General features: G+C 35.9%; 1 protein-coding gene across 9 annotated transcripts in view; it reads right to left on the reverse strand.

The window, feature by feature from the left end:
* CADPS2 (calcium dependent secretion activator 2) overlaps positions 1 to 13900 on the reverse strand; it is a 284338-nt gene that overhangs the window by 15001 nt on the left and 255437 nt on the right. For all 9 annotated transcript variants that reach the window (XM_071423750.1, XM_071423752.1, XM_071423747.1 and 6 more), the window contains one exon: positions 6422 to 6529. In XM_071423750.1, coding sequence (XP_071279851.1) covers positions 6422 to 6529 — 108 coding nt within the window. The remainder of the gene's footprint in view (positions 1 to 6421; positions 6530 to 13900) is intronic.

Consider the following 13900-nt stretch of genomic DNA (forward strand, 5'->3'; position numbering starts at 1 on the left):
TTAAAAAGACTTTGAACAGTAAGTTTGGAAGATGTTGCTTCCATCTTGCAGAAGAGTTTCCTATATTTGAGCATGTCAATATAACTTACTTTTTCAATGACACTGCCTACAGTTTTCTTTAAAATTCTTTTACCAAAAGAGAAACAACTGTTTCAAAATGACAAAAAATTCTGTTAGATCACGAGACAACTACAGAGTGGTTTCCATATCACGAGCTTTCTATTTCCCCTATAAAGTAAGAGACGTAATTAAAGATGAGTTAAGACTTTGGTGAAAATCTAAAGAGCATCGGCAAATCTGAGCACCGCTCAGCTTTTCAATTGCTTTTCTACTTCTCGGTTCTTTTAAATGGTTTTCTATGGCAGGAACATTTTTCTTAATTAGTCACAGCTAATTACTGTTCTGGCATAGACAAGTAATCAGAAATGTCAGAGCTGCAAGGCTACATCTCCCTAATCCTTTGATAATAATTTAGCCTCCTGGGAGGGCCTCAAGCTGCGGTAAGTAGTGGCTGACAATAAGGCAAAATTAGGTGGGCAGCAGACCATTAGGATAGAAAAATAAAAAGCACTACCAAATCCTGCTGAGCACCATCAGGCAACTAACTACACTGCCAGATGAGGTGCCTGTTTAAGCCTGTGTTGTTAATTAGCTGATTCTACCAGACCTGCCACATATGTCCAGGTGCATCATGCAAAGATGCGTATTTCTGGGTTTGCGCCAAAGGACAATTTTGCACTGTGATCAAATTTCAAGAATCTGAGAAAGAAGCCCACATATTTCTTGAAGATTACTCTGAGTTATCAAAGAAATAAGAAGATCAACAAGCTACAATCCATTTTTGTTGAGTATTTTTTTAAGTAATTAGGCACGGTCCTCTCATGTTTCGCAGAGGTTAATACAAACACAGCTTTTGATTCAAATGTGGCCTTTAACCAAGTAGACCTTTTGTCAAATCACACACTTGCAAATAATTACTTAACAACAAAAGTGAAGATTACTTATTAAAATTAGCGTGACAGGAAGTAATTTGAGAATAAGGAAAAAAAATCCACAATTGAAATTTTCTAGAAAAACATTGTTGACTACTAAATATTACAAAAATAGTGCTTTTGAGGTAGACATAAGCAGCACAGGAGTTGCTACTACTGAAAACTCAATTTAAATTAAGTGCTCCTCTTAGCTGTGTAACACCACAATTTGCACATTTTTAAACACTTTTTTTGTAATAGGTCAGAAAATCTAAAGAAATTAGGCAATTGAATAAAGCACTTGGCAAACAGAATGAATGGCAAACAGAAATTAGTCAGATGAGTACTTCATATCTCCATTTAGCCACTGAGCAGAGCACATATCATAATAACCTTTGAAGAATAATTAAGACCTCAAATAATCTCAAGTACATCATTGAACTTGAATTGTTCCATCCCTGCTACTAATGGAAAATGAAAATAATGGTTGGAATATGGGAACACCACTAGCATTTAATAAACATTCCAGGCAAAATACAAGCAGTTTTTCAACAGAAAAAGAATATCCCATTACATCTGAACTTTTGAAATACAAAAGCCAAAACCCACATTGTAAATATGAAGTGCTTAAGCTTTTAAATGGGTTATGAAGATGCTCAGTCTTTCTGTACTCCAAAGACAGTTGTATGAGTTCCCTGCCATATACAACTCTTGTACAGCTTGTTGAATTGCTACCATGCACGAGGACACAGCCTCCAGGAAGTCCTCCCACATGGGCAGTCCCTGCAAAGTCAGCAGGAATACTGCATCCCACCACACCAGTTTAGCACCCAGAGGAGATGGGCAACATCTGCTCACAGGTGCCATCTGGTACAAGATAACTATGGGCACCACTTTGCCACTGCTCACCTTTCCAGGATGTGCACTCCAACTATTTTGTGTGTTTATGGTACACTTGGGAAGAGGTTTCCCAGAAATTATGCCCTAAAAAAAATTGGAAGCCTTTTCAGTTGTATCAATGGCTGAACATTGATTCATTAAAGCTGTTCTCTGAAACTATTTTTTATTTCTCAGAGCAGCAATCACTAATTGCATAAAGATTTCACTGCACATACAGACTTAATAAAACTGTAATCACACATCTGTTTACACAATCAGTTTTCCACAACAGACACAAAATAACCTGTTAGATAATGCTCTCAATGGCAAATCTTGGCAGATTCCAAGAAGGAATCTGAAGCAAAAATGTCTGGAATGACTCTTTTTGAATATCCATACTTCACGTGCAAATCACAGGTACAAGAAAGTGAGAATCTACCCAGGTGGCACTTAGGAACTAGACATTACTACAGAAAGTAAGTATTGCATCAATCTTTTATGAGAGCTGTATGCAAAATTAAAAAAATGCTTTTCCAAGAGGTTTGTCAACAAAATCCTATTTTGTTTAAAGGAAATAGTTTTTAATTTACAAGTCTGATATATATTAAAATCCTCAAGATTTATTAGTCCCATCTTAAAAATTCTAGTAGAAACATGAATCTAAGTCTAGGCAATGGAAATAACCTGGCATGTTTATGGACACAGCACTGCATTTATTAAAGTTAACCGTAAAAGGCCTATTGATTTTGAAAAGGTAGAACCAGATCCCATGGGAATTTCATAGTTGGGTATTTTTAATATCTGATAATTTTGTGATCAGATACACAGCACTGTTTTTTGGTAGGCTGCACAGATGCTCTTACATTATCCATGAAATGGATTGTCTTTATAAATAAGAGAGGCGTTAATAATAATTAGTAATATTCTCTATTTATTCTAGTTTTGTACAATTATATTCTAAATATTTAATTTCTCCATTCACCAACTTGATTTATTGCCTTTTCTGAAAACAAATATTTAAAAAATTATTTACAAAAAAAAAAAAACTAATGTTAAATACTGTTTCTAAAACATTAACCCAGAGCTACTGCAGAGCTATATGCAATAGATTATAAACATTACAAGTGCTCTTTAAGAATTGTGATGTTAAAAACAAATAAACACTACTCTCCATCCCCCCTGCCCCCTCAACTATAGGCTGTTACTGCATGAGAGAAGGAGATAAATGTCCTGAATCCCTGTGACAGAAGGAATTTGACAAGCAAAATTATCAGCTGATTTTAGGAAGAAGACCATGTCCCATCCGGCAAAGGGAGGCATAAATTCCCATGTCTTTGATAAACTGACCAAGTGAAAAATCTTTGTGACTTCCAACCTGGTGACTAGTTTTGAGAACAGGAAGGCAGCACATCGACCTGGGAGAGACCAATGCTGCCAGGAGCACCTGGACATATTACAGTGCCTGCTGTCTGTAGTCTTTCTGGAGGAGGTCATAATGAAATGTATCCAGGAGCTGAGATTTTCAGTGGAAATGAAGGAAAAAAAACCCCACATTGGTTCTGCTGCATGATCAGCAGATACACTGAAGCACAAGATTGAAATGGTTTAAAAATGGTGCTGAAAAAACTACCAGCCCAGTCAAAGTCAGCGTAGATTTGAACCTCTTTCATGTTTAAGGGTTCATATCACAAGCTGAAGTTCATATTTTGTTTAGCAGGGCACTGCATTTAAAGGCTTACCAAACACTGCCATAAAACACCACATATTTTTTTGTCTTCTCTCCAGTTTGAAACTACCCAGTTGGATTAAAAATGTTACAACTCCTAGCTTTAACATATTGTGACTCACTTTCAGGCACTTGTACTTGTATCAATATTATTCTTAAATTTAAATTATCTTTGTTGTGCACATAACTTGTGTGACAGACAAGCTGTTCACTTGGTCACCCTAATAGCTGTTAGCAGCATATAGCAGCCCTGGATCAAGTTAGTGATATCTGGACATAAATAGTTTGCAATTATACATTTTTGTGGGGTTAAAATAGTGTCTCAGGCCTGATCTTCTCTATATTTATAACTAAGACCTCTAGCACACAGAAAAGTCAGTTTTTTTGTTATTCTGGATGAGGTATTTCCCTGGCTGAAGCACAGGAAAGTGTACTTTTTCTCTTTCAATGTGCTGATGATTACTTAGCTGATACTAATTCAATGTGTTTTAAGAGGAAAGCAACTGTGATCTCCAGCTCTAGCCAGTCCAATGGCTTCAAGTACATTTCCATAAAAAAGTGAATATATTTTATTCTTTCTATTGAAATATAACTTGATAGATTTGAATTTATAAAAAGAGTACCTAGGTTTCCCTAAATAATAATAATAACAATAATCCAAAAAACCTTCAAAAATAATTTGCAAAATCTTGCTCAGTTATAAGGTTCTAAACCTGAATTAGTGTCAGGAAAGGCGAATTAACAGAGCGAGATGACTTTGTTTTACATTTCTGCATGCTATGAACTTCCATATTTGTTAATGCTTTTTTAATGCTGCATCTGTCCAATCAATAATATCTCCCAGTGTGATGTTACATAGAAATGTGATACCAGCATGTAGAAAGAAAAATAAAGACACAAATAGGTATCTGATACAAAAAATACACATTTTGTATATATTTTTTCTTTTCTTACAGATACAAGCATTGGTCACAGCAGCATACAATGTATACTACTGAGTAAAAGGGGATAGAAAAGAATTTGCAAACTCAAAGGCAAGTGCTGTATCAGAACTTGTGTCCATACAAGAGATGTCTTCTAGTGCTGAAAAGCTTAATTGCTGAAATGAAATTCAGAAGAGGTCCTGAACCCATGTTAACTGAGCCCTACTGAAGCCCTGTCTGTGTGCTAGTGCTAAGCCAAAATCATGCCAGGAACTGTGCTGGATCCCCTGACAGCTCCCAGACCCATGCCCAGGCCTTGGCCAGTGCCCCACATTGACACAGTGAAAATCAGTCCCATCCCACTACATCAAAAAAGTCAATGTGGGCTCTCCAGTGAGAGTTAGATTTGGCCTTAGGCAGATAATTTTATTAATATTCAGGAAATGACAACATAAGCAAAAATAACCCCAAAGAAAAACAAAAAAATAGAAACTTGAAAATGAAACATATGCTTGCAGATTCATTGCAAAAGCAAACTGAAGCAGAAGTTGCTAATACGGTTTTAGTACTTTATGAAGGTGCCAGCTGGATGGATGATAATTTTTCTACCCCTGCAGGGCATCAAAGCTTTTATAAAATCATTCTTTTCACACATATTAGCACTTAGCTTATTAAAACAGATGATACTTTTTTTTTTTGTTTTGTAAAGATGCCCGGGAGTGTCTGGAAATATAAAATCTGAGAGTTAAGTCTTATTTTGACCACCCAGCCTAACAAACAACAAACACTGACATGACATACCATGGCTGAGACTCTATGTTATGGGACCTTCTGTGACTGCCACAACTGTAGTGTCACAGTAAAGGCTGTGAATTGCTGTTATGAAAACATTTGCTGTAACTTGCATAATTAAATTAAACTGCCAGCAAAGCTTCCTAAAATACTTAGGAGATGACACAAATAAATACATTTCAAAGTCTATATTATGTTCCAGAATTAGTTTTGTAATAAATTCCATTTCACAGTGCTAGAGATGACTTCTTTTCCTGTTCAAATTCCTATGTAATTGTGACTGAGATAATTGTCATGTAAACTGAGCTCATCTTATAGTTAAATAGCTTTTATTTTACATATATTTTACATGTGTAGTGCTTTAAATTTATACAGAAGGTACTATTTCAGCTGTCTACAGCTTCCCCTTCAGCCAATTAAAAAAAGGACATACTAGACATAAATTAGTAGTCAGAACTTGAATGAACTGAAATGTGATCATTTCTAACAAAAAGATGAGGAATCAGGGCAAAGGAATGAATGGAAGAAGGCTGCAGAAGTTATCAAAGCTGAAGAAAATTACTGCATGCACCTTGAGGATGAGGATTACTCTAAACTTGCAGAAGTCAGATTAGAAATTTGAAAATGAGTTTGAAAATTCAGTAAATGTTTATAAATGTCAACTTCAAGAAATTAGAAGTCTTAAACTGGAAATCCATAAAACAAAATTCTAAAAGTCATTCTGCAGAAGTACCAGCCAAACCCACAGATGTACCTGGCATCTGTGTACTCTTTCTATATACCAGCAGGCAGGGATATGTAATTAATTCCTAATTTTCTTAATTTAGCAAAATTTGGTCTGCAATGGAATCCACAAGCCACACCAATCCAATCCTCTCCATTAACAAATTAAAATCAAAAGATGGAATATAATTGGACTACTCACAGTGGGAAAAGTTACTGTTTCAAATAATAATATTTGACCAATTGTATTTGTCCTCTAGCACTTAAGTTTCACACAGAAAATATGAGCAAAAAAAATTATCAACAGAGAAGAATATCTAAACAGCTTGCTGAACACCATCAAAGTCCAGCTTATCCCTCCTGATGTAGTGGTGTTACAAGGACACTTTGCAAGGCTAGTTACTTACATCAAATAACTTCTCTATGTACATTTCCTCATTGACTTTTTCTCGAAGGATATCCTGGTTTTGCCGAACAAACATAATGTAGGTGTCTGCCAGATCCATTCCTGGTTTCTGTGAAGAAAAAAAGTGAAGGGAGAAAGTAATGGGAACAGAAGGACAAACCCCTCAAAAACTGAGACTTAAAAGAAGTTAAGCATAATGAAAACAAATGTTACAATGTTCATAGATGTACAAACTGTATTAACAATACCTTCTGTGAATTCTGGTTAGTTAACATGTTCATGAACTTTCACTATCAAGGTAGTTCTACATGTTGTAATTTATGGAAGCTCTGAGTTATAAATCTACATTGCCATATGCAGTTGAATCAAGTCTTAGCTCTGGAAACATCAGTGCCAAACTTGGACATCTTCCCCTGTTTTTGATAGTGAGGCTTTCATAGATAGCCACTCCAGCCCAAGTGTGGAGATCCAAATCCTGCTATCACATTCAGAAAATACTTAAAAAAGCATTCAGCTCCTTTTTCACTGCCTAAGATTTCTTCTAATTTACTTCCAGTGTACATCTGAATTTTGTGTTTGATGTAAGCTTCAACTAACTGCAATTCAAGCTAAGCTCAAGCACATCCCTGGGAGCAATGGCATAAAAAGGCAGTTTTGAGTGTAGTCCTGTATGCTTATATTTTGTAAACTGTTGCACTGGTGCAGTCAGCCCAGAGGATGGCTAGGGGAGGAGCAAGGACCAAAATTTTTCCCTTCCTGTACCAATAGAAGTTCTGTATGAATAGCAGAGCAGGCATAATTTTTATACCACACCCCCTAGGACACGGTGCGTGCATGTGGTACTACAGCTGTGCAGGCACAGTGGCGGCTGAAACTGCTCTCTCCTCTGAATTGCTCCAGAATCCAGCTGTGATTTCTGGATCTCTGCAGTCATGAAAAGTTGTTCCACAATAACACAATAACAGCCTGCACCTTGCCCTTTAAATGCCAGTGTATGAAAAGTTGCTAAGGAGTTCACATTTTTCTAACTGGAACCAAGAATGCACACAGGCACTTTGAGAAGTCTTCTGCAAATGCCCTCTATATGAACGAGCTTGTTAAAGTATTACTTACTCCCAAACAATAGTTTATAATGTTCTTGGCATGCAAAAGAATGTTAAGTTTTATAATACTTTATAGTATTAGTTTTATAGTATTATAGTATATAGTATAGTATTATAGTTTTAACATGGGCCTTAACATTTGTAGAGGATGCAGATTTTGCTAAGACAGAATAATTAATAGTTCTAAGGAAGAAGGACAAAAGCAGTTATACCCAGCCCCTGAATTCCCAAGCATAAGACATGTCTATTTCTCAAAAAAAACTGTTATTGTCTGAAAATAGGATATGAATAACACAGTAAAATATTTAGCATACATTAAAAGCCTGTATGCATGAACATGCTCATATAGTAAAATATTAATATATTATTTTATATTTAGGCCTCCTTTCTAGTCTGCAAGTGAGTACTCAACTTTATTTTTTTTCTTATTTCTCATTATCTTGTATGTAATATTTTGTAATTTATATGAACAGGTCTGAGCACAAGAGGGAAGGAGCAGTGCAACATGTCCACACTAAAACTTGTCCAGAAACTGCTGTCATCCTATTACAGTAACAGGATGACAGCATTCTTTCCATAAAGCTGCAGTGAGTGAAACCTCCTGGCTTATGAGGTTCAATTCTTTTTTCCCTGAATCTACCACCAACATATAGAAGAATATGTTCCAAAATAAAAATATTTTCATTTATACACGCGCATATATGGCAGTTTCATTTTTTAAAAGTAACCATTAAATGTGGAATGATGGCCAGCTTTCATGCCTGTAGCATCTCCAAAACTCATAGTGAAAAACTGAAATATCTCCTACATTTGGACTGGTCATTCCAGAAGCAATGAAAGCTCATTGCAAAAACTTATCCCATCTATATATGCTTAGATGAAACTCTTAAGAGGAAAGCAGGACCATTGATATTTATATCTGCATTACACACCTAAATCCTAAGCATAGAATAAAAAATCTAAGACTTCAATAGACAAAACATTTTCTGTTGGAAAACCTGATTTGCAGAAATTAATAAATCTCCTTCATAAAAAAGTACCTTCACGAAAATGTGATAGAAATTCTTAAGACAAATCAAAAAGTGAAGCAGATTTAAAACAGAAAACTCCATATTTTACCTTAGCATACTCATTTGTGATGGCACAAGAGAATACAATCAGTGTTGAAACCTTATAAACTTTCTGAAACCTGATACAGAATTTACAGGAATTAGACTAGAGTTAACTTGGAGGAATAATGGAAAAATATTTTGAAATATTTTTAAAATATTTAAATGTTTTGAAATCTCCAGATATGGGTGAAGGAGATAATCTAGTAAATGAAAGGCTCTCTATAGTTCTTGAAGATATACATTTGAGTGTATTAATGAATCTTTCAGTGAATTCTAAAACCTAGTGGTTCTGCAATTAATACAGTATTTTCTTTTACTAAGTTCAATAAAAAATGTTCATCTTGCAGACAGCCAAAGCAAAAAAAGTAACATTTCCCATCAGCATTAACTCCCTTATCTTTGAGATGTTTACCTAGTCTTGAAGCTGTGACATATGGGAATTTCACACCTAGTGAATATATTTTCATGTAGCTTGTGGCACAGGAGTGTAATCATTAAAAGAATATACACAAGTAAGAGTAACTGCAACAGCTGGTGACATTTACCAATTAGAATTACAGTTCTTTTAAACACTTCATCCTTCTTAATGTGTGCAGGATAATTATCTTTGAAATTGCTGTGGAAAAAAAATTAATTTTCCTTTTAAACAGTGTCTGACTTCAGTAGAAGTAAGTCTGGGTAAGGCAGATTATCAATACTCTGAAGTATGTCTGTTTAAACCTCACCAAAATCATTGAAGGTTAATCATCTTTGCTCATAGTGGGCAAAGTACACATTAAACACTGAATGAACCAACAGAACATCAAATTCTTCATTATCTTTTCATATTGCATGAATTGGACTTATTTGCTTTCTCCAAACAAGGGGAAAAAGAAAAGAAAACTATTTTAAAAATAAAAATAGCTTTAATGCTGTATATTTAATGTTTTAACTTTTTTTATAGGGATTATGTAATATTTGGTAACCCTTGATAACACTATTCTTTATTGATCTGCTTTAAATTATTAAGCATCAGAAAAAATCCAAGTTAACACAGAATTAAACAAACAAACAACAACAAGAAGTTTCATGTGCCTTAGAAAACAAACAAATAGAAATGGAGATATATTTTAAATAACTGTCATAGGGGGCATTTAATTGAAAAGACTAAAGCATTCCAGTCTCCACAGCCATACTCAATAAAAAAATCTTCTCTGAATCTCTGGCAGAACATCTGCTGAAGTTAATGAGAGTTATTTGCACATCTTTGGGAGAAAAATGTAACCTGGTATGTTATCCAGGTAAGTATAAAAAAAATATTGGGTGAAAGTTTCCCCAGGAAAAAAGGTGGGTTTTTTATGATAGATAGAAAGTTATTGTAAGTTTGTTTTATTCAGAACAGCAGACAAGCTGTTTTGCCTATCTGAAAATGAAAGAGAACCAGACAAAGAGATGAATAGAGAAACTGGAAACACAAAGACATCAAATAAAATACCAGGAAATTAAGAGTTGTAAATAGGGTTACTTTGTCGCTGGTTACACAAGTAACTGAATACACTGGCGAGTGAATGAGTTTAAACAAGGGTGTAGGCTTCAGCACATTCTTTTTTAGGGTTAATCACTAGTTAACCTGGCAAGATGAACATGCTGTTTGGGGAAAAAAAAATTAAAATCCTTGTTAATTACATACTGCAAGTGCTCTTACTTCCTGCTGCTGCACCTAATCCCACAGGTGCAGGTTGTCCCTTACTATTCACTGGTAGGTGGGTCCTACTGCCAGGCTCTTTTTCATAGCAATAAATTCAGATAAAGAAGAAACAGCCTTGTTTTCCCCATTTGAACAGGAAAACAGTATCATAGTGTCTATTTAACATGGAGGCAAATTTTGAATGTTAAAATATATTATTTGTTTCCAAGATGTTGTAGAAGCTGTTTTATAAATTACATGCGTGGCTCCCGCTGGCAATATTTGCCTGAAGCACTCAGTGAAAAGTAATGCTGCATTGCCTTAATTTCCAGGCATTCAAATATTTTGCTGCTGAAAGATTGCAGTGGGTTTAATGTTGCCACTAATATTAGGCATTTTCCTACAGGCAAGGTACACCTAAGTTTCTGAACAGCATTTTGTAACGCAACAGTTGGCATAAATCTCAGGGAAAATCATGTACATTTGTAATACTTGAGTTATGTTTATTCTCACTTTGGCTTTTGTCACAGAACATTTCTTAGCATTAGAGAGTATTAAATGAACTTATATTACCAAAACCAAGAAACCAGCCTCAACCCACTACACTAGTTTTACTGAGTTGCTCTCCTGCCAAGGCATTAATGTTCCAAAGATGAGAACAGATACTAGAGACTAACTATAAAATAACAAAATCCATCCAGCTCTCTGTTTGCTCTCCTCTCCACCTCTTTCCCATCCCTTGCATCCTGGAGGGAGTCATTTTAACTACAGCATGGTTGTAACAATGCAATGAAAAGGAGAGATGAGCTGGGGGGGGGGCTATTGTGAGGGACTCGGGAGCTCCTTATTCAGTGTCCACCACAAAATGAAAAAGCATGTTGGAAAATTTCACTGCCTGAAAGTTCTCTAAATACTGCAAGGCTCATCACTGGGCTATGGAATTACAAAATTAAAATATCATTAAAATACTTTTGGAATAAAAACTACTTGTATCCATGGCTAGATCATCATCCCCATGTTTTCTTAGAAAATTAAATACATAAGCCAGGGAGGAAGGTGCACCATTTGCATAATCAGCCTATTATAAAGGTAACATTTTAATTTCACATGGTTATAAAGAAATTGTTTTGTTTAAATGAAAAAAATGCAAAGCATTTTCTCTCCCTTAAAAACATGCTCTTTAAAAGAAACAGCAACTTTGGCAGAGAGGAGATTTTGTATTTTGAGAAGTCTCATGGAAAATTTAAACTGATTCTGCAAGCATTTACAAAAACACTTTTTTGTGTACATATAGTTTCATTGCATACATGGGGAAACACAGGCATGCAAGTGTTTGCACCACGATTTTGATTCTTAGTGAAAAAAACACTAAAGCCCCTATGAAAAACTTGGTATTAAAATATGCTTTTTTTCCTCCATAAAGTTGTATTTTATATATTAGCTTTCCTACTGATTAGTAGTCATCCTTCTGATTGCCATTTAAGAGGTATCTCAAAAGTACTGCTGACTTAAAACAGATGCCGTAGGGCTTTCCCTCCAATTCCACAATAGCCTGCTTTCACAGATTGGAAAAGAGAAGGGCCAGTTCTCAGGTCTGGGTATACAGAGGAAGAGAAAGCCAGGAGAAGCCCTAAGTGTAAGGATAATACCCCTTCCGTGGTCTTTTTTAAAAAATAGAGTTCTAAAAGAAAATCCACCTTAAAATTGACTAGCATCGTATGGCCACACCTGAATAAACACTTATTTCTCTCAAAAAGATTTTTGCTTCTTAAAATCAGCTAGATGAGGCCATGCAACACAAGTGTGCTATCTGAAAATGAAGGTATCTGGAAGGTCCCCATGTGTGTCTGCCTGGTAGGAGGCAGAGTTCCTTCTTTGGCCTCTCCAAGACCCCATAAGTCAAATGCTGGCACATGTGTGAGGCCCCTTTTCATACCTTTGATCCCCACATAAAGGCAGGAGCGGAGCGAGAGGGCTGGCATTGTGCAAGCTGTGCACTGCTGTCAGCCCTGGCTCCCTCAAATGGCCCCTCTGCACTTGCTATGACAGGTGGCCCATAGGAAGAGAGGGAGGATTAGGTTCCTTCTGTGCCCTCTAAGTAACTGGCATAGATTACTGGCTCCTACAAAGGGATTTAAACATACCTTTCTGAACAAAAAGCAGTATATACATGAGCATGTAACTGGATGCTCAATTTGTATGAGTAATTGCTATGGTTGTATTTGACAATGCAGCAAATGTGTGTAGAAATGACCAGCCAAAGACACAATTATTTGTATGCAAAACTGACTTACATGATGAGAAATTGAACACAACGAAATTATCTACATGATTAAGGAATAATAATCATTTGAGATTAACAGCATTCTTTTTTTAAACCTCAATTTTACTGCATTCTTTCCTTATTCTCATTAATTAACTGGCTTTGTGAACAGAATATTAAAATAAGGAAATATATTAGGTTGTACTTCTCCATCTCCTATGGATTGCTTGGACTTTAAGAGAAACTCACAAAGGATTATAGTGGATTTAGATGAGTTGTCTATTTAAATCAGCTTCTGCATTCCCAGTTATCAAAACATCACATGAAAAAGAGAACCCATGTCATCCCTCATGCACTACTTGTAACATTTGTGTTATTTTCCTCCAAACATTTGGTTTCTTCCACCTGCACAGCAGCCACATTTTTTTCCACTGCAGAGCCTTGCATACTGTGACAATTACCAATAAGGTGAGCATAACAGCAACTAGATTTTTTCACTATTATTTTTAGGAAATCACAGGACATCATTGTTATTCTCCCTAGTCTGGGTAATTTTACACTGTTGCTATTATTTCTGTCGGGGTTTCAATTACCAAAACATAGGTAGTGTCCATACAGCCCTCTATGCAGAGCTGGAGAAAGCAATGAGAGCTCCTTGGCACTGCATATGTCCCACTTCTTGAAGGGGATTCTGAAAAATGGAGGCTTACATTGCATGTTTTCTCAAACAGTTAAAAAACCCCACAAAACCACTTTCTTTTTGGTCTTCACTTGGATGTAATTAATCATAATTCTCTAGCAAGAATAATGAATAGAGGGGTAGACAGCAAGGGTAGGTAGCATTTTTACCAACCTATCTGCCAAATGAACCACAAGTCTGTGTCTATCTTTCCCACCCTGGTCCTGAGAAATTGGCAGATGCTATCTAGGGAGTGTGCACCTTTGTGTCCAACTATTTACTGTCTAAAGCCTCTCTCAACATTAATAGAATTAACCTGTTCCTCAAAATGACTAAAAATCATCCAGGGATGTCTTCCTTCCTTTTGAATAATTTACTATTTTTATTTATTTTATTTAACTTTTTTATCCCATTTGCCTCTTATCCTCCCTCTAAAACATTTTGCTCAGTACTACCTTCATTTTCTTCCAACATCTTTTTTGTCTAGTTAGCTTTTTTTTTTTATTTCAGTACAAACCAGCATATATTTCACTCTTTGCCAAATCCTGGTAGTCAAAGATGAAAAACTGTCAAATCCACACACTCAAACAACCCTCCCAAACCCCTTGTCCCCCCCAGCCCCCCTGCCTTCTCCCCTAGATGCACCAAGTGATCTCA

This window comes from Agelaius tricolor, unplaced genomic scaffold (genome assembly GCF_023055355.1).
Source record: "Agelaius tricolor isolate 1412-34295 unplaced genomic scaffold, bAgeTri1.0.p SCAF_3, whole genome shotgun sequence".
In the NCBI taxonomy this organism is placed as follows: domain Eukaryota; kingdom Metazoa; phylum Chordata; class Aves; order Passeriformes; family Icteridae; genus Agelaius; species Agelaius tricolor.